Source organism: Prinia subflava, chromosome 9 (assembly GCF_021018805.1).
Source record: "Prinia subflava isolate CZ2003 ecotype Zambia chromosome 9, Cam_Psub_1.2, whole genome shotgun sequence".
NCBI lineage: Eukaryota > Metazoa > Chordata > Aves > Passeriformes > Cisticolidae > Prinia > Prinia subflava.
In genome coordinates, this window is record NC_086255.1 from 28,487,915 (window position 1) to 28,514,116 (window position 26,202).

The 26,202-nt window shown below is 42.6% G+C and overlaps 1 protein-coding gene across 2 annotated transcripts in view; it reads right to left on the reverse strand.

Moving 5' to 3' along the window:
* Positions 1 to 24,554, reverse strand: part of CCDC6 (coiled-coil domain containing 6) — a 50,649-nt gene extending 26,095 nt beyond the window's left edge. For both annotated transcript variants that reach the window (XM_063406074.1, XM_063406075.1), the window contains exons 1-2: positions 24,195 to 24,554; positions 4,743 to 4,892 (exon numbers count right to left, since the gene is read on the reverse strand). In XM_063406074.1, coding sequence (XP_063262144.1) covers positions 4,743 to 4,892; positions 24,195 to 24,506 — 462 coding nt within the window. In that variant the 5' untranslated portion in view covers positions 24,507 to 24,554. The remainder of the gene's footprint in view (positions 1 to 4,742; positions 4,893 to 24,194) is intronic.
* Positions 24,555 to 26,202: the final 1,648 nt, after the last annotated feature.

The following is a 26,202-nucleotide window of genomic DNA, read 5'->3' on the forward strand; positions in this document are numbered from 1 at the left end:
GTATTTTCAAGAGCAGGAAGGGTAACAGCTTATATTTACAGACTTACAATTTTTTAAAGAAGTGTCAGGAATCAGACTTACTTAAAAAACATTTCTGTACAGACATCCTGACATCCTGACTTGCCTGACTACACATGCTATTATCTCGATATGTTGTAACATCTTACTTTCAAGGACAGCCACTTGGACCAATTTGCACTTCCAAAAATATAAGGGTGTTGAAAAAAATCTGAATTTGATTCTGAAAAGGACTGATGCACAATTTAAAGTAACTGACTCTGTAAGATTAAACTACAATAAAAATAAATTCTCCTTTGGAGCAGCCTTGTTCCACAAATGGTAAATTTTCAAGATTTACTACTTTCAGTTTCAAAACAGTAACTCAACACGTCCATGTCCACCGCTGCAAGAACAGAGCCTGCATCAAAATGTTTCTCATGATATTCTGCAAAATACTGCTACCATCCTCTAATGATTAAGGGTTGAGGATGTTATAAAATTTTTTCCAAGCTTTTCAGAGACTTCATCAAGTAAACAAAAAATATAATTGCATGAAGTACGCAGGAAAATATAGTAAATTATATAAGGTTTATAAGAACTTTATCAGGGATGCATCTGATAAAAATCTTTTGTCTACTGTAAGATCTCTGTTGAGATGCAAGTGTTCCTTCATTCCTGCAACACTCAACCTAGAAAATTAATAATTATGCAAAACAAAGGAGATCTATCTAATAAAATTGTACATTCATTCATTTGGCTTGTGGAAGCAGTGAAAGTTATCATTATAAAAAGGTATTATTAAGCAATGGCATGGCACCAGAAAGACAGAATTATTCCTGTGGAAACACCTTCTTTTATGTGCTACCATGTCTGTTTAGACTCAGTCTGGCATATAGTAAAAGGTTTCAAAATTAATTTCTTCTGATACTGCAAACCTGATGTCAGCCTGTGTTTTGTAACAGTAACACACAGGGTGCTGAACTGGGGCATTCTTGCTGGCTGGCAGGAGTGCTGCAGCTCTGCAGGCAGCTCCCACATCTTAAATGTTTGAATGTTCTGGGAGCTCAGAATGCTCTGGTGCTCAAAGGCACCATGAAAAAGTCCCTCTGCTAGGTGCCTATGGCAGCAATTTTGAAACAGGCCCAGAGTTGTAAATACTTGAAAAACTGAAAGAGTGCAAATCATATGGAGTTTAGCAGAAGCACTTCTCCTCAGTTTGAAAATGCAACGTTGTAAACAAAACAACAGAGTCATAAGCAATTTTTTCCCTTACTCATCCAAAAGGCAGGAAGCCATTTGATGTACAATGTCTGACAGCATGAATGCTCCAAGTCTAGTTCAGGCCAGACCAACATTGCCTGGCGAACCCAGAGATTAAGAGTTAATCCCAAAGAATAGTGGAGTAACCAACTGGAGACTACTGTATGCTTGGTTAAGTCATTATCCAAAGTCTGCACCTAATTTAGTTAGAATTCCCTCCAGAGCAAAGATGCCAAAATAGAAGTGGGCATTTACAAGTTCATTATTCTACTAATAAAGACAGAATTGCTACACTCAAGTGAGTAATGCTAAGTATTAGCATTCACAAATTTCAGGAAATTAAAAAAAAAAAAAGGAAATTATAATTATCTTACCTTCCTGGTCTAAAAAACATTAGCCAGGAATGTAGCCCTCTACCTATATAATGCGAAGACTATCCAATTACAGAAAAGATATTGTAATAAACTCTAAACTGACTACTTGATGTGTGCCAATAATGCCATCTTTTCCAAAAAATGAGTTTGTTTGTAATACCAGGAGTTTCTTTGCTCCAATTTTTAATCTGTTGTTATTTGTGGGTATAATTTCCAGGATTCACCGCTGAAGAATCAAAATCTTCAAACAACAGATAAACTTCCAGAAAACAAAAACAATCAGGTACTATTTTCAGTTCTCTGCTGCTTAAGAAAATTGCCTGCAACTCATCAATATTCTAATGTCAATTTACTAAGTCCATGATCTCTGAAGAGATGAAAAATTACTTCCATGGAAACATATGGTGATATTGAACTGTTCCCTAATTCTACAGGTAAGCTCTTTAGTGGAAGGGACCATTTCTTCTGTATCATTTATAAGCTGCCAACCACATTAGCCATGTTTAGGGGAATATATCAATATTCTGGTTTTTCATTTCACAGCAATTTTATCACATCAAAGACATAATCAAGCCATGAAATGAGATCTGCATTCAGCATACACACAAAAAGAAAAATAATTTTAATATTAAACTATTTGCTTTAAAACAAGTGTTCCACCTGTATTACAAGTCTTGAGCCAGTGTAAAGGTATGAAAAGTCATCCAGAAGTATGGAAAACAGAAGCTGCTGACCAGTGTAAGGGAAGGGTTAATAACATTTATAGCATATGCCACAAACAGAAACATCACTGGTGCCTATGCACAAGCCACAAAAGGTTCAGCTCTGGCCTTGTGGAGAAGCAGTGATACAATCCTTATCTCCTGTGTGCACTGAAGTTTTCAGGTGAACCTCTAAGCAGGAAATTCCATGCCACTCACCCAGGCAAACCACCAACACCACCACCAGGATGCTGCCAGCTGTTCTCTTTTTCAAGTCACCTGGGTTATTATTCAGGGAGGACAAACTCACAATTTACTTTCAAAAATTGCTACCTAATGGTGCTGAGAGAAATTACACAGCTTCAGGATGAACAATTTGGAACACAGGTGCATTTATGAATTGCCATATTTTAAATCTTAAACCACGTTTATCAAAGGCTAAATGAGGCTTACAGCAAGGCCACATGGAATGAAATCTAAGGCTGCAGGTGGTAGTCAGAATTTTACCTCCAGACTCTAGTAGTTATGGCTATACAGCTCTTTCTTTCAGCAGAAGCCTGCAGCTCACCTGCTGAAAGCTGGGTAATATTTATGGGATGAGGCTGAATCCACAGCTGAGGATTTTCTCCAGATGCCGTACAAAAGGTGAGAATAACTCCGAGTTTATGTCTGCATTCTGTTTCAAATGCTTTCTGCATCTTTCTCTCACCAATGAGAATGAAGGTGCACCCATTCAGGGTTTCCAACAAACAGCACAACGCCCTTGTTTCATACACAACAATAAGCCAGGTACCCCCTTGGCCATTTTGAGAACAGTAGTGTGTTACCTTTTCCTTTAATTTGGGACAATAGTCCAAGTTCACAATGAAACAGAATAAAAATAATTGTACTTTTAAGTTGACAAGAAGTTTATATTTGTCTTTGCAATGTGTGAACCTATTTTGCATCATTTTAGCAACTTACGAATGCTAAAGATAGTTTAAAAAACCTGTTAAAACAATCTCATGAATTCTAGGGAAAAGGCTAAGCAGATTTAAAACAATTACTTAATACAGCAATTTACTTCCTGCAGAACTTTGTGGTACAAATTTGTGTGCAAAGTCATTATATGACTTCAAAACCCTTCAAACAAATCAGGTGTAATCCATGCTTTTACTTCTAAAATAAGTTTTCACTTCCTCTTTAAAATGTATACTACAGTCACATGTAATCTGTAACAGATTTCTACATCTCCCTTTCAATTAAACAACATTGTTCAATGCACCATTTCTCCCTTTACTGCAAGAGACTTCAGTGGAAAGCTTTTTCTGTAGTGATATCCACATCTTACTTCAATTAGAAAAGAACAGTTGATACCCCTATTTTACTGCCATCTGCTTCTCTGTTTTTCATGAAAATGTATGGCTTAGAAACCACACACATCTCTTTCTCAGAAACACTCTTGTCAGTCCTCAAGAACAGCAGGGGGAAATAGTAATACCAAGTAAGGGATATTTTCTCTTACTACTGAGCTTCCTGTGTGATAACAGGCACCAAAGAGACAAAGTGAGAGAAGGGCCAGTTTTCAGAAACAAAAGCACCAGATGGGATCAGCTCCAGTGGTGTTTCCAAACACTCCATTTCCTAACTGCAGGGAAACATGCCTTCAGTCTCCAGCTGCAGAACACAGCAATGCTCACACAACACACATCTAGCTTCTTTTAAAGGGCCCGTTTTTTTGTGACAAAGCTTAGAACTAATGGCATCAAAAAAGCTCAGGCAGATCACATTAAACATAGCACCCTGTCTCCTACAGGGGCCAAAAGCAGGTATCTAGGTAAGACTGTGAGAACAGAGCAACCATGCAGAACACTTCCAACAAATACTCAACCACTTTCTAAAAATTAGCAACCTGGGTAATGGAAAGAAGTTTCTCTGCCACAAATTGCCCCAGCATCTTCAACTTTTTACTGTTACCATCAAATTGACGTGTTTTAATTCAAGAGAAACAATGGGTTTGTTACAAGTATACAAGTTCAAACTTAAAGAAAAAGTTTCCTTGGAGCATCACTGCACATATTATATTGATAACGTATCAAATTCTCCAGAAAAGAAAGTATGTTTCACTAACATTTTAAATTAATCAGTAACTCTTGTCTGGAAGCCAGTTGACATTTACTGCAAGATACACCCATTTTGTACAGCATACAAACTTTCAGGTTCTCAAGGCTGAGTTCACAGATGCAAACTTTAAAGAACATGTCAAAAAAAAAATATCACCCACTAGACTTCTTGTACTTTGCCTTTATCAAGCGTCACCTTTCCAAGCTGACCACTTCCCTCAGAGAGCAGTCACACAAACACAAAAGTTCAGTCACCAGTCAGACCTGAGGCTTCTGGGAAAAACACCAGTAAAGGCACCAATTACCTGCATCAGTTTTCTTGAGAGCTCATTAGTGAGAAATTCCTCTTCCTTTTCATAGTTTACCGCAAGTGTTTCTTTTTCTTTCTGCAGAGCTTGAATCTTCTTAAATAGAGTATTACTGATGAACTCCTCTTCTTGCTCTGCCCTTGCTTGCTGTGAAACAAAGAGATAGTTTTGAGAAAAAAGGGGGCAAATTTCCTTTCAAAAATGCTGCAATTATTCCATTCCCCTTTAAATGCCTATCATCCTGGAGGCCTGTAGGTTGGACCTAAATGCTGTTACCAACCCCTTTTATAACATTATAGCACATTATTTCATTCTTTGTTTTCAACCTTTTAACTTGAGAAACTGCACTGGTGCTTTTAAAGTGGCCTCCTCCCAACCAAATGCACAAACTCCCCAACCTTACAAACTTTGTAAAACCATTACAGATCCAGACATCTATTTTTACCCACTCTATGCCTGAAAAGGAACTCCTGTCTAAATGTTCTCCACTATGAGCAGAAGCACAGCTCAGACTGCTGCCTGCACCACTGTGCCTCCTTTTCAGGCCCTTAGACTGAGCTCTGCTTGCCAGGAGTCACATAGCGCTCCTCTTCTTTCACCCCGAAATGCAGAGCCACAGGCAGCATGGCTCCTCCACAGGAATTCTTCCCCACCAGGAGAACAGGTAGGGTACTCCTCACAACTGCTACTCCACTACATACACCAGCAACTCACAGAAATGCCATGGGGTAGCTTTACCCCAAGCTACTCTGGAAATCCTCCCCATGCAGAACTACTAGAGGTGACAATTTCCCTTTCAGCTTACTGCTGGCACCCTGCACTGCTCCACAGAAAGCCAGCCTGGGACACTGCTCTCTTGCATTTCTTACAGTTCAGATGTTTGTATGTTTTTTAAGCATAAAGTTGGTAAATGGAACATAAAAGTGATCTTTTGAAGGCCTGCTCTGAAAGACTATGAAGGGTATTTCATATGGTCAAAGGAATGAGCACAACTACAAATTGGTAGAGCCAACTCCTAACGCCACAGTTCAAAGCCTAGAACAACTGTATGACAGAAATACTGCATTTAACCAATGAGGCAAGGTAGTGTTAGGAGTGGTTTTATTCCCTGCAATAAAATCCATGACTTGAACTGCACATATGTGACTGGCCCTGATTCTAATAAAATCACACCAGCTGATAGCTTCTGCAAACATTCTGCAAGCTTTATTTCAGTAAACTGAGCGAGGGGAAAATTTTAAAAACCGAAACAGACACATTACTGAAAGGTTATCTTCCATTATTTTCTGGCCAAAATAACAATTTCTTTATACTTATTGTACACTGGAAAATGCTTGAAAGATTTCATTATGCCAGTGATCTTTTAACTGGAATGATACATTCCCTAGTGGTCCAAGGGTGTCTAATTACTTGGATGCCCTCAATGTCTTGGAGAAAAGTTAATTAAAGAACATAACTGTCTTTCAATTTAGTGAAACCATAGGACAATTACAAATTTTCCTCATGGTATCACCAATACACTAAAATCTAAAGCAGTGGTTTGGAAACTTCTCAGTTGAGTCCTCTTTCCATCAAGTCCTTCTCTTCACATCTTTGTCTCTGTCTGCTTGTGTCTTCTCCCATCTCTACTGCTTTCCTTCCACAGCCCTTTACTACTACCTATCTGCCACCAGCTTCCTTCTCCCTGTCACCACCAGAGCTGGCACAAACCCAGCCTGGAAAAAAAACAAAAAAAGAAAGAAAAGAAAAAGTCTGGTCAGGCAGAGTTTGCTGGCTTAGCTTAGTCCTGCACAACACCTCCCCTCTAATGTACTGCATCTCCATAGCAGAGAACAGCTACTCCAGCATGTTCAGCAGTGGTATTATTACCTGTCACATCAAGAAAATACAGAGTTGTCCGAGAGGTTTGAAATAATGTTACATTGTCAGCTCACATCTCAATGGATTAAAACTCCTGGAATCTAATTGATCTGAATAACATCATCTATCAGCTTCTAAATGTGGCTTTACTTAGAGCTACTAACCATCTTATGTCTTCAGAGACATTCCAGATCTGAGTAAACAAGTCAAATTGTAAGGGCTCATTGTCCTCAAATCATTAAAATTCATACATACTGTTCCAAAATCAACTCCTCCACTGCCTTCACTACACAGGATTTCTACTTGTGTCTGTTTTTTAATAGTTCAGACAATAGAAGACAGAAACACAGACCAAGCTTACCTAAACTTAAATCAGAAAGCACTTGGTTCTGAAAAACAAAAGAATGAGGGTGTTTCTGCTTTGATTTCTATTCATCTGTAACTTGCACAGATTTGTTCTGCCCATGCTTTGCACCAGTCAAAAGCTCTAAAATCACATTATTACAGCACCGAGCCTGCCCAACACTGTTTGCCAGCTCCTGGTGTCACATTAACGATGGTGCTCAGGCCAGCAGGAGCGCAGGCTGCCAAGATCCCTGTCCCGGCCAATGCCCGTCCTTTGTGGCCGCACGGGAGCCCATGAGGCCAGGCAGCAGGCCAGCATGGGCTGAGGAGACACCCACAGACCAAGCCATTCCCTTCCTGCTCCCGTTCTCCTTTCCTGGATGTGCCTCCCCAGCTGTGCCACACAGGCAGAGCGCTGGCACGCAGCAACGGGAGCGAGCAGCCCCAGCGCTGTGCAAGCACTGCCCCGGGACAAGCCCTGTGCAGGACAGCTCCTCAGGGAGAGGGTGGGCAGGGTGAGATCTGCCTCCCTTACACAAAGAATGCATTTCTCAGCTGACAGCAGCAATCTGACACATCTACACATGAACTGTAACCCCAGATATCCACAGAGCACACTGAATGTAACGGATGTCCACTGAACTACGCAAGGGTCAGCACCTTCAACAAAAACATTTTAGCTGAAAAACGTCAGTTCTTTAGACTAGGTACAAAGCACAAAATTCATTACCATATTTCTTCTAAATTTGATACTGAAACTTGCCCTTTGTTATTCCCTAATTGGTGACAGTTAAATTATCTGAAGTAATAGGATAGTTCATGTTTACCTTAATAGTGCCTAAAATCTTGAAATCTGTTACTCATTTAGCCAATAATCAAACTGATTTTTCTGGATGTGAATACACTGTTTTCCCCAAAGGGATTACCTGTTTCTTTACTAAGTATCTGTATTTGAAAAGAGGCTTGATATCATTAGCAAAAAAAAAAGAGAAACAGAATACAGAAATAAGCAAAACTAGGTCTTTCACAAGGATATAGATTTCTTGGTTTTCCTCTATTATCCATATCACACTTGACATGCAAAAATACTAACAGCCTTTTACTCTGTTCTGTGTCCCATATTACAAAATGCATTGCTAAGGCACTGAGTGATACAAAATGGTAACACCTGATCAGTCAATCTCTGGAAACCTGACAAGCAATCTACTTCCACCACAGATTTTCTGCATAGCACAATAACAGACATATCCACCTGTCTCCCGTGTCTCTGAACTCCATGCACAGCTAACTTGGAGTATTCCATGGATGCATCCACTAAGGAAAATCTCTAATTATTGTCATCAAGATCATAAATGCACGAGCTATCATGTTACTTTGCAGGAAATAAAGAATAAAGAGGAAGATAAAAGGCACCTCATATAAACCACAAAAAAACCTCTTATATTTTTGAGGAAGAAAAATTCTATTATTTTGAATACAGAATCTTGTGAAATCCTGATCACTAGTAGAGCTGATGCACGAAGTGCTGTAAAAATCCGTCCTTGTGAGTCTAAATTCCAAGTAATTTTAAAAGGACTAAGAAACATTTTTCTAAACTTTACACAGTAATCAAGTATCATATTAGGAAGTGAACTGCACTAAAGTTCTTTTTCCACGTGCTGTATATACTACCATAAACTGGAAGGTTTGCTGCTAAAATATTTTCCTTCTCTCAGTTCTGCTTGTGAACACACCTTTAGCAGACCAGGTTCACACTGCTGAATCTCCCTCTGCTCTCTTGGTTCCAGCACAAGCAGCAGCCTCTGTTTCTGGTGGGATGTTCTTTTTCTGTATCACTGCACCATGCACTGACCACACTGCTCTAGTGGCACTGTGTTAGATGAAGCAGCAAAATCCAGTACTTCTGATGAGGAATCAGCTTATACACAGTCACATTAAAAAATAAACTACAACAAAAAAAAACCCTGAAAAAATCTCTATCCCCCTTGCACTACTAGCTCTTGTAAAAGCCTCACATACCTTCCTGATACTGCACAGCAAGCAAGTTCAGCAACCCAATTAATAACAATTCTGTAGTCACTATCAGCACATTATCAGTGACCTGACATGAACATGTTCTTGCATTTCAGTGTCAGGTGTCATTTCAGACAATCTCAGTAGTAAACATTTCACAAACTGCTCCAGGCACCTACACTCCACCACCTGCAAGGCGGATGCCAAGCGTGCCCAGCCTGCATCACCTGTCTCCAGCAGCATCCAGGGTAGAGGTGGCACAAGATTCCAGGGGACCTTGTTGGAAACAGGTAACCAAGCATTGTTTTGATCTAATCCACCCTTGGTCTTTCATCTTTGTGTCAAGAGCCACCGTGACCTCTTTACCTTTCATCCAACTTTTCCTGGTGCAGCTCCCGCTGACAGGGCCCTGTGGACAAGGTAACCCTGTAGATGGAGCTGAAGAGCAGTTTAATGTGACACAAGAAACTCAATCTTTGCTACTGAATATAGACTGAAGGGCTGGGACAGCTTCGGGAGGAGATGATCTCAGCTGCTGCACATGTTACACTGCACTAAAGCTGTCACTTCAGACAGCAGCCTTCCCGAAAGTCCTACTAAATAGGATGAGGCAAACAAGGTGAGAAGTGCAGGAAGCTAGAATGACATGATTTGCAAATATGCAGTTCCTGCATAAAATAAAATCTAAGCTTCCCAACTCTCCTGAAGTACACATTCCTCCTCTAGCAGTACTAACTCAAGTGACTCCTCTGGCCATACTTTCTGGCACCAGGTTAAAATGATACAGAAAACTACAAGTGTAATAAACACTCCAGTGAGCTGATACTGTTCCCTTACAGGAGAAACCTTTACAGTGCAGCTGGTTTCTTTCCTACAAACCTTGCAGCTACATCTGAAATGACCACGGTGCATGCAATGTGCCTTACAGACAAGCAGAAACATGAACCACCACAAGAACAGAAGTCAACAGCAACTCGGAGAACTCCCACTATGGCCAACTGCAGCGACGGCCCAGCAGCACATTCCTGGCTGTAGGAGCTGATGGACAAGGAATTCCCACCCCAGTCCCAGTAATGATGTGGGTACTGCTTTCCCCTCAGCCAAGGAAAGGTATTTCTTTCAGCTGGGTGGCCTGGCTGAGAGAAAAGAGTGAATGTTCTTGTGGTTGAAGTGGTGAGCTGGAATTCAAGTTCTGGGGTCAATTTGTAGTGTGATTTCCTGTCTAATCTATGACAAACCCCCAGGGTAATTTCCTCTGTTCTGACATAAAAGTACTTTTTTGTTCTTTTTTCACTTTTCCCTTCTTTAAGGTGAGTTTTCAGGACTAAGAGAACAGTAGAAAGAACCATGCATTTTTATCTTTGAGTGTACAGTATCCCCTAAGGAGTCCCAAAAAAAGTAGTAATACCTTTAAATGGTTCCTTCAGGACCCCAAGCTGCTGGGCTGAATTTTTTTTTTTTTAACCACAGACCAAGGCCTCCACCCCCCCCCCACCATAAAAATCAAAATCTTAGAGGCTTACCCAAAGTTATTTTCCATATACACTAAGAAAAATTCATTATTGAAGCTCATCCTGAGAACTTCAGCTACTCTAAACATTACCTATTGTGTAACATTAAAGCCACTGAAGCAAAATTGCTTCAAAGCACAAGTCCTATTATATTACAGCTGTTCAGTAGATAAGCTCTGCTGCAAGAGGAGACAAAAAAGGTGTATTTTTAATTATAATAACACAATTTATTACTGTAATAATAAAGGACTAACTTCATGACAAGCTACCATTTAAAGTATTAAAATACAGTTCCTTTTACTCTCCATTTACAGTTGGAAATTCTCTGTCCCCTTCCTCCCCCACCCCCCTCCTTTTTAAAAGGTCAATTAGGTTTTAGCCAGACATGTCAAAACGCCTCTGTCACAGCACTGCAGCCGCCAGCTCAGGCACAGCAAGTTTTATCCTTGATGCCTACGAAGTGATCCAACATATGGCCACACTAATCCACAACTGACTGACCAGAGAAATGAGCTGACTCAACAACACAAGAAATACATTTTTCTCCCAAGTCAGTCTGAACCACAGTCAAATGTTTTCAGCTCAGCATCGCTCGTGCAGCCTTGTGGGACCTTCTCTCAAAAACTCAGGTGCAGACACCTCATGGTTTGGGAAGGGCACTTGAGAAAAGCCCTCAGAACTGACCAGTTTCCCAAACACAAAAGTCACTGGTATTCTTTCATGCTAAATAATCTCAGCATCAGCAATGAAGTAAATTATTTGATGGTGTGCAATCCCTCCCCATTGTGCACATTTTCTCTGCATTTTTCCACTGACCTGAAAGTCTTGCAAAACTGAAACACACAAGTGGTAAAAATGAAATAAGCAAGTTATGAAAACAAGCTCATTTGACAAGCATAAATATTTATAAAATGAATGCATTTGGCTAATTACAAACGAAGTGTAACAAGCCATATGAATTTCATAATTAATACAATCAATTCCTGAATTTACTTACATAATTGAAAAGTAATTTAAACAGCTTTCTTCAAAACAGAAAAAAACCCCAGTATACTCCCTTCAAGGGTTCTTATTATATCAAAATACTGGCATTAAGTAGTTAATAAAAATGCAGTATGTGAAAAAGCCACGTTTTCTGTGACTAACAAAATGTCAAGATAGGGTCAAGAAAAATGTATCAATAACTTTTACTGAGCAGTTTAACCATGACCACATATTGCTATGCAAGTCTTAATGTAACTAAAGATTAGATGGTAATAAAGCACTATAAAGGAAAAAGTAGCAGGGTTGTACAGGCACACATTAAACACTTCCTATTCTGAACACTCAACACGGCAACCTTAAGAATGTGACTATTCATAGGACACATGCTTTATAGCTCTTATTTTTCATTCACTTCAACATCATCATGTAGAACAAGGTCCCAGACGGTTATCAGGGCTGCAGTCTCTGCTTCCAGCACACAAGAGCTGTAACCTGAGCCAACAGGAGTCACAGGCCAAGGCAGGAATGACCCAGCAGGAAAATTCAATCTAGCCTGCAGACCTTTCCAAATGGCTCTGTTTCACGAGGCCCTTCCTCTGTCCCACGGCTGCACAGGCACCACACAATTCCTGCACTTGCTGCATTTTCAGCAGCAGGTGTGAAGTATAATGTATATAAGCACAAACAAACCCACTGCCCCTGAATCCTCAAGTTCACTGCATACAAGCAAATACTGCTTCAAAATGCACATTAAATGTTCCTCAGAATGACTGCACATGCAAACACGGCCAGGAAGGCACCAAGAATGAGGCCCTGTGAGACAACTCCCCCATGAGCCCAGCACAGGCAAGGGACCATTCCCTGCACAAAGCTTTGGTAACACACCTCCAGAAGATGAGGAGCTTTGCTAGGGACTCCCCAGCTTTGCTAGTTTGTACCCAGCCGAAGATTTACACTGACAAAGATAGCCAATATGGAAAATACAGCTACACTGGCATATCAACCCTGAACCAAAGTTTGAAATACCTCTCTATATTAATCCTTTATTGATGACTACTAGAAAGAAATTTCCGTTTTACTCTTTGACTTCTAGTTGCACTGCTGTTTTACTGCTGGATTTTTTGTACTGGAAATAGTTAGCTAGTTAATCAATAGTGTAAAACAAAAGGAAAATAGGCTCATGGAAGAGGTTTTGCTTTTGCTCTGCCTCATTATAAAAGAATGCTGAAAAACATCACAAAGATGCACATGTACACATAACGAGATTTGTAGTTATATGTTCAGTTTGTCTGAATTTTCAAATGCACAGACTTGTCAATGTGAAAGATAGAAAAAAGATCATATTGCTCATAGCTAATCTTGTAGCATATACTGTTTTGTGGCAGGTGGTGTGTGTTAATAATTTTCCACTGCCTGCATGATCACTGGGATAACCATCCATTTTAAAATGCTGTGGTTTGTTCGACCTGCATCTACAATACTCAAATTTAACAAAATCTGGTTGTTATGCTACTTAGAAACTAGTAACAACAACTTAAATCTCAGCAACACCACCATTAGTACTAGAATCTACAAGGAATCTAGAACCCCAGTACAAATTATTCTGGTATCAGATATCTAATGCATAAACACTTCTTAAATTTACATATTTTAAGTGTTTTTCATTCTATTTTCTGCCCACTGATAAATCAACATTTATCTTCAATGTAACCACAAATTAACTAATTCACTTTCCTGGACTGACCAATTAAGAAACTCAAAATTGCACACTCCCAAAATTTCAGAGCAGGAATAGCAAAAGATTTAGCAAAAGAGTAGACTATTAGGTGCCTAACTTAATACTTCTTCTGTTAACTTAACTAACTCAATACAGCTTCTGTTCAGAGGTATGTGGGTGCTAACAGGCACTGAGTTATGTCCTAAAATAACAAATTTCTGTTCAAAATGCAACCACAGCAAACACCTGTTACAAGTAGCTCTGCAGGCACAACTCTTCCTCTACTCAAAGGCAGAAGTGCACAAATGAAAGCAGTGAACAGAGATTTCACAGTCACCCCACCACAAATAACCTTCACGAAAATGTTACTTCACTTCATGTAGTCCAGGTAACTCACTGCAAGCATGTAAATATGAAGAACATGTTTTTCTTCACTGGAGTACATAATAAGAGTTGAAGTGTAATTCTGTCATACCCAGTTTTTCCAGGCAGCAGCTGCCAGACCACTGCTGCACAGCATGTGCCACGCAGTGCCACCAGCTTACCACAGGTATTAGCAGCGACTGTCCCTGTCCCCAGGCAGAAGACTGCAGATTTTCTCACTTCAACCAGGTCCTGAGCACCAACTGCCTGTGGATTCATCATCCTTCCCTTCTACATAAAAGTGGCTTTCAGCACTGTAGATCCTTCTTTCACGTGTGTATAACCTCTGGTATATCTACATCAATCAACCTGTCCTCCTTTACGTTTTTTAAAACTAGGGATAAAGACCACCAGATAAAGATCCTTTTATGGGGTTTTCAAACTGCAGATGCTCACCATAATTTCTTAGTTTTTTAAAAAACCCTTAAACACTTTTTATTTGGTGGTGGAGAGGCAGGAAATGGGATTGTTGTTGGGGTTTGTTTGTTTTATACGACAAATTTACATACAGCTTAGGTAATCATTAGAGATGGCAATGTTTTTGTGCACAGTAGCAAGGTGTCCTTAGCCACTCAAAACAAATAACCTCTTAAAGAGGGTTAAAATCTCCCCCAGTTCCCTCTTACACACACTGATGTTCCAGAGAAAGACTTTCAAAGTGATTAACAAGAGCTGGAGATGAAACTTGTTAATAATCATACCTTTCCTAAACCAAACTAAAGTATTCACAAAGTGAATACAACACTGTCTAACTCACTGTTAAGCCACATTAGCTTGAGCTCCATTACAGAAAAATAAATGTTTATACTTACCCCTCCTAGGAGTCAGCAAGTAGCTTTTGGGGTTTTTTTGTTTGGTTTTTTTTTTCCTTCTCTACAGTTTGGATATCTTACAGTACCTATCACAGTATTCCAAAGACCAATCTCTTTCCAGGCTTTCAAGGCAAGAAACAAGTTTATCAAAGTAGTGTATGAAAATATGATGAGGAATATGAAAAAATACATCCTTTGCCTTTGTATTCTCGGACTCTGGCCCCTACAAACAGCGCTGCAGGATGTGAGGGAATGCAATCATCCTTGAATATCAGTCCCATACAGAACTGCAGAAGTATGTCTAACACAGAGAATGTTTTAGGTAATGCCTTCCCACCTTTCCATTCAGAGAGCAAGGACATTCCAGGTACATGTATCAATGTTCAGAGAAATGGGATTTCCTGCAGATCTAGATTTCAGGTTAAATTTACTCTCTGAAATGGACTTTAGGAGTGTCCCTCTTCTTGACCCAACCAGGCCTGTGAGGACAGAGGTTCTGCCTAGTTAATAATTCCTGGCAACACCAGCCACGACAAAATGCCTACTGTTCATTTTTAACAGATGTGAAAAACACATACCTTTAAAGTGCTTGCAAAAGTGGTGGTTAAAACCCTACATTTTACAAATTTCGTAATAGTGGCTTTTGCTGTTTATTTGAAAATGAAGCAAAACAAAGTGGAAATCCCACCACCTGGTGAAAGTAGAAATTAAAGAGTAAGTCACAGAAAGAAGCATAACTTCATTTTCTGGCATTGCTGGGGTTTTTATCATGTCTGACTTGTTAAGAAACATTTATACTTTCACTCAGGACCGAAGCATATCATTGTGGGAATTATATATTATTTATATATGTGGTAGGAGTTTAAGTATGATTAGCACCACCACCACCAAGGGAACTAAAAAGGCCTTAGCTTTACAGTAAAAAGCAGAAACATCACATTTTAGGGAGTTTAAAGAATTAAAGCATCTGAGGAGACTTTACAGACAGCTGAAACACTGCTAGGCTGTTTCCATCTACAGCAGGGCTGAACAGATGCTCATCCACCTCACTAAGCCCTTCCCAAACTGAGACCAGATTGTGTGTAATATTAGAAATTTCAAACTAAGTAAAATTCAGAGCTGAGACACGAAGAGAAGCCTTATCTGAAGAGTTTCTCCATCAGTTAGACTATCAGCTATGCTGAGGAAATACCTTCTTTTCCAGGAAAAAAACTGCTGCAAGGGAATGCAAGAAGGGATAGAGGACCCTCAGGAGCTGAAAGGATTGTCCCCATAGGCACCAATTAGCCTACAATGCCTGTATTTTAACTGAATAGTTGAAATAATTACAACTCAATTAATGCCAGGATTAGAAACTGCTTCAATATTTCTGTAAAAATCGCTTCAGCTTTTATCAAGTAACTCTTGCACTCCACAGAAATAGATGTGAAACCTGCACATCTGTAATTTGGAGTTCCCTACTTAGGACACATTTTTACTGTGGAATACTTCACCTGAGCTGTCTTGCTGTCATTTTTACTTTGTTATCCATGCCATACATTGAAATGGGACACTAACAGACTACCTAATTAGAGGGCAAGACACATCTTCAGTGAGACAGAAGGACCTGACTGGAGAAGAGGAACTCAGTTCCCTTCTGGACATCCCCAGGCTGCTGCATTGGAAGCAAGACAGACATCACAAGAATGTTTTCAGTTACACATCCAGGGGAGCTTGCTTTATATTGTATTTTTTACCTCTCTTCTAAAGCATGTCTTTGTCTCTTTTCCATTCATTCTCTTTGAATCCCAAATCCTGTGCATAATTCAATTTGTACATTTTGTCCCTATTCTCTTCCTTCATTTTGTGGGTTTTTTTTCTTTAAGAGGAAGACAGAAAGGATTCACCTCTTGCTCTCCTGCTAAATTCAGCTACTTCCTCCTACTCCTCCCCCCCCACCCCAAAAAAGAGCAGCAAAGCAACTGTTTCACTGTTTTCACAAGGCTATGCTGAGATACTTTGATGCCTATGCTGACAATTTTCATTCCTGCAAAGGACAGCAGTGTCTCATTCTTCATTTCAATCCCATTTCAAGGTCTGCTTGTGAGACACTGGCATTCCAGTCTCCTGCAGCAGCCCCCAAGCCCAGCTGCCTGATCATCATGTGTGCAGCTGCCATAGAGTCACCATTTCAGTGGCCTCAGTGCTCCCAGTCCCCACCTGGAATCCCACCCAAACCAGCTTCATGAGGTGTAGTGGAAAAAAAACCTTCTGTGAAGTCTCCAGCAGATGCAGAAGCTTGCTCACTGCTGATCAGTATTGTTTGCTCAATTACTACAAGGAGCTTTAGCACTGAGAGTCTGTAGCTGAAAATACACCCCACGTATACCAACACTTAAAACCAAGAACTTGGAAAACAACAGCTTCAGCATTAGAGTCAGTATCAGCAGTAGGAGGAAACAAGCAATGAGAACAAGTAAACAGAATTAACAAGTGCAAAAAACAAACACAGACGACCACATACCTACCCTGGAAAAAGAAAGAGTTTAATAAAGTGGAATAATTTTCCTTTGTCCCTTGAAATCAGTATTAAAATCCAAACTCCAATAAAGTCAAAACCACCAAAACAACCAAAATGAAGTAGAGAACTTCCAGGATTTAAAAACTATTCTAAAATCTTGTCTATACTAGCTTTCTAATACTGGGATCAGCAACAGCACTAGAAGCTCTAAAAACCTCAATACTGATTACTAAATCAGCTGATGTGAATAATGCAAAACTCAATAGCCATTTGGGCAAGTGACTAAAAAGAAGGTTAAAAATGTCTAGCAGATACACAGCAGGAGCATACATGACTATTCTTTCTTCGATTGAAAGCAAACCTCTCCTTCAAATGCTTTTAAGTCACTGGAGATACATCAAGAAAGAATGGTCCTTAGTCTCAGAAAATGTTCAAACCTGACAATAAAGAGCATTTTTAAAATAAAAGCTGACTACAAACCAGTTCTGACACAGAATTCATGATACCTCAATGAGAGTTCATTTAAGAAGCAAAATTACTTTCTATGCAGAATAGCAAGCCCACAGAAATACCAAGAACTTTACCTTAAAAATTCCAGAATGTACTCTACAGTTTCAGTTCTTGTTTCCCTTTCATCCCCAAAGTAATTCAGATCACCAGTGTGCCTACTGACTGTAGACATTCCACCATTATTAAATATGGGAACATCACATAAAGTAACTGATAAAAAAAGTATAGTTGTATAATATTTAAAGGCAAGCAAAACTAGGTGGTTATCAGAGTTTGGTATCAACCCAATGGCAATACTGCAAACAAATTAATTTACTGTATAAAGGACTGAAACACTAAACAGGTCATTCAGCATGGTTTTATAGAGAACAAGTTGTGGCAGATAAGCAAAGATTCGTCTTTCAGCCAAGGCCTATTTGTAATAAAGATAACCACAAAGGTGTAGGGTGTGTATAAGGTACCCATATGAGTTTTTGATTTAGTAATACATGCCAAACATTATTTTTAAACAGTTATAAAATAAAATATACATCAGGATTTCAAAAGTGGCTTACTGACCTCAAAAAGACTCATCAGTGGGAAATTCCACTTCACCAACATGTGCTAAGCAGGATGTTGTTTAAGACATTCCCTGCACAATTAATTAATTCTCTGCACCAGATCAAGTGCTACTGGACAACCCAGCAGCACAAACCAGACCTGAACGAGGCACAGGTGTGCAACTGTATTTCTGCCACATTAGCCAAAGCACACAAGCTCATTAGCAAGCTCATTAAAGACAATTGACCACACTGGATGACAAAAAATATGGAGTAAGTAAAGATCCAATTAAGCTATCAGAAACATTAGTGCAAATCTGAAGCAGGAAAGGATGTTTAGACTAGAGCAGTGCATCATATTAATTCAACACTTTGGATTGCCAGCTTCTCAGAGCCTGAGAGCTTAGTTTAGTTTGTCAATGTAAACTAAAGTTGCCTGCTGCAGCCTGCATCTTCATGAGGAGAAAGCAGAGGATCCAGAATACTCATTAACCCAGCCAAAAGGCACAGCAGGAGCCAACAGCTCAGCCTCGATGAAATTGGTGGGAAGAACAGGAGGCAGGACACTCAACCTTTTCCAAGCACAGTGATACTTCAACTTCAAGAGTCTTCAAATTAAAACTGGATACCCTTTCCAAAGACACATTTCAAGGTTATTACAAGGTTCAGTGTGGGAACAACTCACAAATCCATGTGACAAAAATTAAAACAGATGATTAAGTAAACCTCTGAAGCCTCAAACTCCCTCAAAGCACAAGCATTCTTGTTGACTTTTATTTGAATTAGGTTCAGAAACACTGACTTTTCCTGTGATTTTTGTTTGTATTAACAGCGTTCAGGAAGGCCCACAACTCACCCAGTAACACTCTGTTACCAGCACATGGACAATGTTTTTCCCTGGGAATTGGATATGCCAGTGGCTGTGTGTAACTACCAAAGGGAAGCAGATGCTAGCACACCTTCCATGGCTAACCAGCCATGCAGCAAAAGCAGCACTGCTCTGACCATGCTCCTCTAAGGGCCAAGGCAGCTAAGACCAAAGGGCATTACTAAACTTCCCTTTTCATTTACAGACATTTGCAGAGAGAAACCTCTTGAGAATCTGAGGTGAATGTAAAACTGAAACACAGGACAGTCATTTCCTACATACCTGCTCTTGGAAAAAAAAGTGCCCGAAAAATTTCGGATGGACTTTCATGGTGCATGAATTTGTTAATCTTAGCAAAGATGATGTCTTTACTCTAAAAAGCAGGTAAGCAAAGCATTTCTAAAATAAGCTACTTTTGAGCTACTTTCAGCTTAGTCCAGCTACAAACTGGAGTGATAAATGACACAGCAGGATACAAAAGCCCTAAGCAGGTTTCTTACACCTACAAAAGACATCACAGGACTGAGAGTACTTTTCACACAAGCAAGACCTACTTTAAAATCAAGAGTAAATAACAGACTTACAGATACATTTTGTAAAATATTAATATTTTTGCTTTCTTTGTTTGCTTTTTACCTCTATCTGTCACTAACTGATTTCTTTTACTCATCCCCATGCCCTTATCAGCACCTTTTAAAGGTTCCCATTTCAGTTCAGATAGACTATCCTGCCCTTTTTCTTCTACTATTAATAGACATATTCTGCACTGGAACAGGTGTTCTGCCTTGAAATTCTGGTGCAAACTCCAGAAAAGAAAAAAGCATTTTTGCAGGACATTTTTGACAATACAGCACACCCATTCACTTCCCCAGACTATCTGTCTAGGCTGACATTTTCCATGAAGACCCACAACAGCAGATCTCATGCACACACACAGATCCCTCTGCACACTTCCTTCAGAACAAAACGCAAAACTGTATTTATTTCCAACATCCAAATCTGGTTGTTATTGGGAAAACTGTAAGAGGTCACAATAGCACACAGGATTTTTTTGATATCCAAGCCCCAGAAACCCCCTTTGCTTTCAGAAGCTGTTATTGAATGCAACGACTTTCTTCAGGATTTAAGCAGGGGGTGAGGAAATAGGAGCTGAGTAAGGCTTTTTTTCCTATTGTTCCTCCCAACAGGTGGGAGGCTGTTCACACAGCTCTGCAGAATCGCAGAGGAGGCTGAAGAGCCAGGAAATGCAACTGCCCTCTGCCAGACTCAGGGAATGAGAAGAGTTCAGAGGTGCAGAGCGCAGGTTTAGCTACAGAAACAAGGGCAGCAGAGGTCTCACAGTGAAATACTGCCACTCACAACCCGCAGCAGCCCCACGTCCCAGTGTTCCCTGGCAGCAAGTGCTGCAAGCAGGCGCTACCAGACAGTGACAACTCATGGCAAGCTCACAAAAGCCAGCATATGCCATCAGCACTTCGGATCAGACTGGCTCATCTGAATTGATGATCCTGCTGGGGATCCACACAGCATCACAAATCAGGATTTCTAGGATAATTCTCGTCCCTACAAAGCAAAATCGGGGAAAATTAAAAGAGGTGTTCTTGTAAAATGTTAGAATGCATTAAAACTGCTACAACAGGCATTTTGAAGTGGGAACATTTTTAAATTAATGCTTCTCAGCATTCAGTTACAAAAATAAGTAACAGAATAAGGCTTACTATGCTTTAATTTTCTAACTCCACAGAAGATGTCTGACTATAGTAGGCCAATTTACATGAGTTAAATTACCAAATCTAACATCCTAGAGAAAGTATGTAGCAGCCAGGGACTAAAACTCTTCTTGTTCTTAGAAGCATTCCGTTGGTATGAGGCCTGCCAGTTCAAAACAGTAAGAAAGAAAACCAAAATGCTTCCAGTATCAGCTAAAGGTTACATGGCTTTCACTGAAACAGTATGGCTTGGTTACATTAAACACTGAAGAGTAGAAAAAAAGGAGCTAAAAATCCCAATTCTACCTACCAACTTCAAAAGAAACTTCCTGACCAAGGCTGAAGTATGTATACGCAGCTGAAGTATTTCAGCTTTTGTTACATGCAGCAATTCATGCTTTTGAAAAGCAGTCACCCCATCACCCAGGTTTGAAGGTACTCTTATTTAACCAAAGAAGTTGTGTGCCCCAGGCTTAGCCCATTAAATATAACATCTCTTTGGCAGACCTTTCTTCAAAAAACTATGGAAATTCACACAGGAAATCCACTTCTGGTAGTGCTGCACTATAACCAAAACTCACTACTTCTCATCTCAAACACACAGCATCTCAGATCTTCAGGCGCCTGTTTTTTCCCAACCTAGGCACCAGCCGTTCCATTTCCTAAAAAAGACCTTGCAGAAATACACCATGAGCTCATACAATTGAGATTGCTAAATACATATAAATGAACCCTCTGCAAATGGCTCAAGTGATCTTAGTCATTTCTTCTTAATATCTGATCTGAAACTTTGCATCTTCTGATGTAATGCTCTTGCACTGCCAGAGAGCACTTGAAATAGCCCCAGCTTTCTCCCTGTCTCACTGTTTGTTACCAATAAACAGCAGGTGAGATAAAGTTATCACATATATTTACTTACTTTCACAGTCTTGCACATGAACAGCAGCATAACTTCATTTGCATTTCAGGCTACTGGAAGGAGTACAGCTCGCACATATTTTTGGGCGTACGCTTAGTCCAAGCTGGCTTTACCAATTTCAGCTTGAAAGCAGCATTTGTTTTCACATGTTTTAGATGAGAGCACATACGAAGTTAGTGAGCACACAAGCCTGCCAAGCCAACACCTTTTCTCAGTCAGTTTTCCAAGTGCAACTACTTAATGTAGGTCTCCTACGCTTAATTAACACTTTCTTTTCAACCCTATGACACGAAGGTTAACTACAAATAGAACTAATAGGATCCTATGTGGCAAGCAATTTAGGTAATTCCTAAACTGACTATATCCACTCTGACACCAACAATACTGCAAACACAAAGAGATGTTGTATTAACACCTACACCAGCACGGACATAAGATGAAGGAAGAAGACTGTCACCTTTTAACTGGCAAACCTTAAAGGGAAAATATTCAAAATCATAACAGATAATGGTGGGAGCTGCAGAAAGCAAAGAGGCTCTGTGGCCTTGCAGAAAAAGCTCAAACAACAGGATCAGTGAAAGGTTTGCAGATGAAGAGCTGTGTGGCTCGAGGAGTCACCTCCACCTACAGCACACAGGTTTAGTCATTCACCTGCTATTTTGGCTACCTGTCAGCTCCGTTTGTGCTTCACAGCTTGTCCTCAACACTTGATAAAAATCAAAGCTGATTTGTGTCATTACAATGCCCACAACAGGAAACATACACAGCGCCCGTCTGTCAGCACAGCAACACTGCGAGGAGCTGGAGCTGGCGGCTGGAGGAGCACACTGACAAAGATCTGGAATCACAGTGCAGACAATCAGAAAATTTTCTATTCCTACGGCGTTTACATGCGAATGACACATATTTCAACATTCCAATAAAGTTCATCTCCAGTCACCTGCATACCAGAGCCACATAACAATGTATTCTGACTGCAAATGTGTTTACATTATGGACTATGTAAACCACAGCACAAGGTCTCAGTGGCCTGAAAAAAAGTTATGCTTTGCATTCATGATTTCGCCGCTTGCTGAATTAGGAGTGGTTTACTCAGTTGTGCACACCATTTAGCATACCAAAGCCACGGCTTCAGCTAAAGATGTCGGTTTTCCAGACAGCCTACAGGTTGCCATTAAAGTCTAACACCTCTCCTCTCTTTATCTAAGATGTCAAAACCAGCCAGTTTTGGATTTAAGGAAAATACCTCTTTTTTATAAATTAAATCTGATGAAAATGTAAGATGATCAGTCTCTAGAGACAGTGTCAGAACTTTAATGCACACAAGCATTTTTTTCCAACTTGTTTACAAACAATACACCTACCAGGGGTTCAGAAAGATGCTGTGCCTTTTTAACAGGCAGAGAGAAAATGTCTGACTGACAAGGCGCCTGAGCCCCTTTCAACATTAGAAGGCACTCCGCCGCTACCTAATTAAGGCACATTCTCTTCTCGTAAAGTATTAACAAAGCACACATTTCCCCGACTAGCACTATATTTGTCATCCTTGAATAAATTACTTCTGTATTGTATTTCATGCACTCTTCCGGCCCACATCCTGCTAGACACTGAATGCTTACTACTAGGAGCAGATGAGAGGTATGCCTAGGCAAGCTCCATTTCTTGGCGAGATGTATTGACAATGGAAAAGCCGAGTATCAATAAAACAGACATCACGCTCATAGCGAAGGACCCTCTGTGAAAAATCAGATGAGTGCGGACACGCGGGTGGGACTGATCTCTCCTAAACATCTCCACCTGCAGTGGGACAGTGTCAGAGTTACCTCTAGCCGGTTTTTAGCAAGTTACCTACTCTGCATGCAGGCCATGACCATTGCAACACCCAAACAATCCCTTTGGCCACTGAATTAGTAAAAATCCCTCGAATTTAAACTCCTAACTCCCAAGCTCATCGAGAAGAGCAGAACAATATTTTCGTAGTGTTTTGATATGCACTTTACTGAGGATTCCTGCCTAACAGCATCGCATAAAATGGTGTTAAACTCCAAGTTATCCTCACAGTGCTCATAAACCAGGAGCTGAGTTCTTGCCGGGACAGAGTGCTGCGCTACTCGCGTTATTTTTAAGAGTGTTGTTTAAATGAGTTTTCAAGTAACTTGAAATACCACAGTTAACAAAACGTTACAAACAAACCAGACACTTCCTCATGACCAAGACGCTATTCCTGCGGGTCGCCGCTTCTGCACAGCGGCTGAAGAGGTGACGGCTGAAGAGATAATCCGTAATCTCCGCAGATTACTTGAACTCCGGGGAAATCTCTACTTTGAGAAACTTCAGGGGGACGCGGAGCATCGCCCTTCCCGTGCCCGGCCCCTCCCCGGGCCGCCGCCGCTCGGACAGCGGGCATGGCGGGGCCGCCTCCCCGCGGGGAGCCGGGCGGCCACGCGGGTCCGGGCGGGGGAACCGCCTCAGCTCCTCGCCGGTTCCGCTGCCGGTGCCCTCCCGGCGCCGGAGGGGGCGCGAAGGGCGCGGGGTGACCCCACCTGCGCGTGTCCCCCGCAGCCCCCGCGGTGACAGCCGGGCCCGCCCGAGGTGACTCGTCCCGGCGAGCCGGGAGGCGGCCGGGGGGGCGGCGGGGAGGCCGCGGCCGGGGCCGGGCCCGCCCTGCGCGGACACCCCGCGGCGGGGACACCCCCGCTCCCCGCCCGCCGGGCCCGGCGCGGCGCCGCCCGCACTCACGATGGTGACGCTGGCCTTGCGCAGGTCGCGGTTCTCCTCCTGCAGCGCCTTGCACTTGAGCTTGTAGGTCTCCAGCTCGATCTTCAGCACCTTGTTCTCCTGCTGCAGCGAGGCCAGGCGGTTCGTCAGCTCCTCCAGCCGGAACGGCGAGATCACGATCCCGCCCGCCTTGCCGCCCCCCGAGGAGCCGCCGCTGCCGCCCGCCGCGCCGCAGCCGGGCCCCGCGCCCGGGCCGCCCCCCGACAGCGGCCCCGCGGTGCCGCCGCTGCCGCCGCCGCCGTCGGTGTCGCTCTCGCTGGCGCTGTCCGCCATCGCCCCGCGCGCGCCGCCGCCGCCGCCGCCCGAGCAGGGGGCGGCGCCCGCCGCGCGCCGGCGCCGAGGCGGCCGCGCGCCCGCCCACAGCGCCGCCTGGCGGCCCGCGCCGACACCGCGCCAGCCGGGACACACCGGGATGTGCCGGGAGCGGGGAGCCGGGACACACCGGGACACACCGGGAGCGGGGAGCCGGGACACACCGGGAACCGGGACACAACGGGAACCGGGACCGGGATGTGCCAGGAGCGGGGAGCCGGGACACACTGGGAATCGGGACCGGGACAGGGACCGGGAACCGGGACACACCGGGACTGGGACACACCGGGAACCGGAACCGGGAACAGGGACACACCGGGAACCGGGACCGGACTGGGACCGGGACACATCAGGATCCGGGACACTCCGGGAACCGGGACCAAGAGCTGGGATCCGGGACACACCGGGAACCGGACCGGGATTTGCCGGGAGCAGGGATCCAGGACCGGGATGTGCCGGGAGAGGGGATCCGGGACACACAGAACCCGGGACCGGGACTGGGACTGGGATGTGCCGGGAGCGGAGATCCGGGACACACAGGGAACCGGGAACCGGGACTGGGACCGGGATGTGCCGGGAGCAGGGATCCCGGACACACAGAACCCGGGACGCAGGGATATGGCCGAGGGGCTCCCTACACACCGAATCCTGTACCTGGGATGTGCCCGGAGGGTCTCTGTTCCACACCGAGCCCGGTGTCGGGATGTGCCCGGTCGGGACGTGCCCGGGGGATCTGTTACACACCGGGACACCCACGGGAACCAGCCCGTTAGCGGAGCTCATCTCATTGTATCCCAAACCCCGAGCGGGGAAGCCCCGGCCTCGCCCCACAGCGCTGTGGGGGAGCACAGGGGTTCTCCACACACCACCCAAACAGCCCAAACCTTGTTTTGTGAAAGTTTTTGTACCAAAATGGCGCTCGGGCGCCCACAGCGCTGTACCCCGGCCCGTTCCCTGGGGCAGCCCCTCAGGGCCGGAGAGCACTCGGGAGGAGCAGGGCCCGCCGCCCGCCGGGGCCCGGGGGAGCAGCCCCGGCCGCCAGCCCCGCTCCCCTCACAGCGCACAGACCGGCGTGTTCCTGCAGCAACCGAACACCGGCAACACCGCTCCCAATTAGCGTACATGGACCCTCCTCTCTCATTACTGATAATCTATTTCCTTTCCTTTTTTTTTTTTTTTTTTTTTTTTTTTTATATTTCTTTGCGGCCCAGCAGCGAGCTATAGCAGAGAGTATGTGCCATGCATCCTATGGCAAAACACGGTCCATATTGCTCCTGGATAAATTAGTCACCAAGACTGCATAATTGGTTTCTCAATTATTTATGAAGGGGTCTCTTAACAACAGTAATTCTTCCATTAGTGGCAAGTAAGGATTTCATTATGTCTAACTGCACTACCTTTTTGTTCCATGCCATAGTAAATTTCAAATTTTAGTTTTTTTAATGGCTATAATATATGAAGGAATTCCATCTCTGTAAAGTAATTATTCTTTTTGCCTGCCTGGGAATATAAGTGCAGGTCGTTTTATTTTTGGTCTCTTAATCACAAGAAAAGCAGGTGTAGGGCTGTTCCTAGCTCTGAGCTTTGGGAACTGTTTCCTCTGGTCTCTGTCTGTGTGTCTGTCCCTGGCAGGTGACAGGCTCAGAATGGAGGGGGC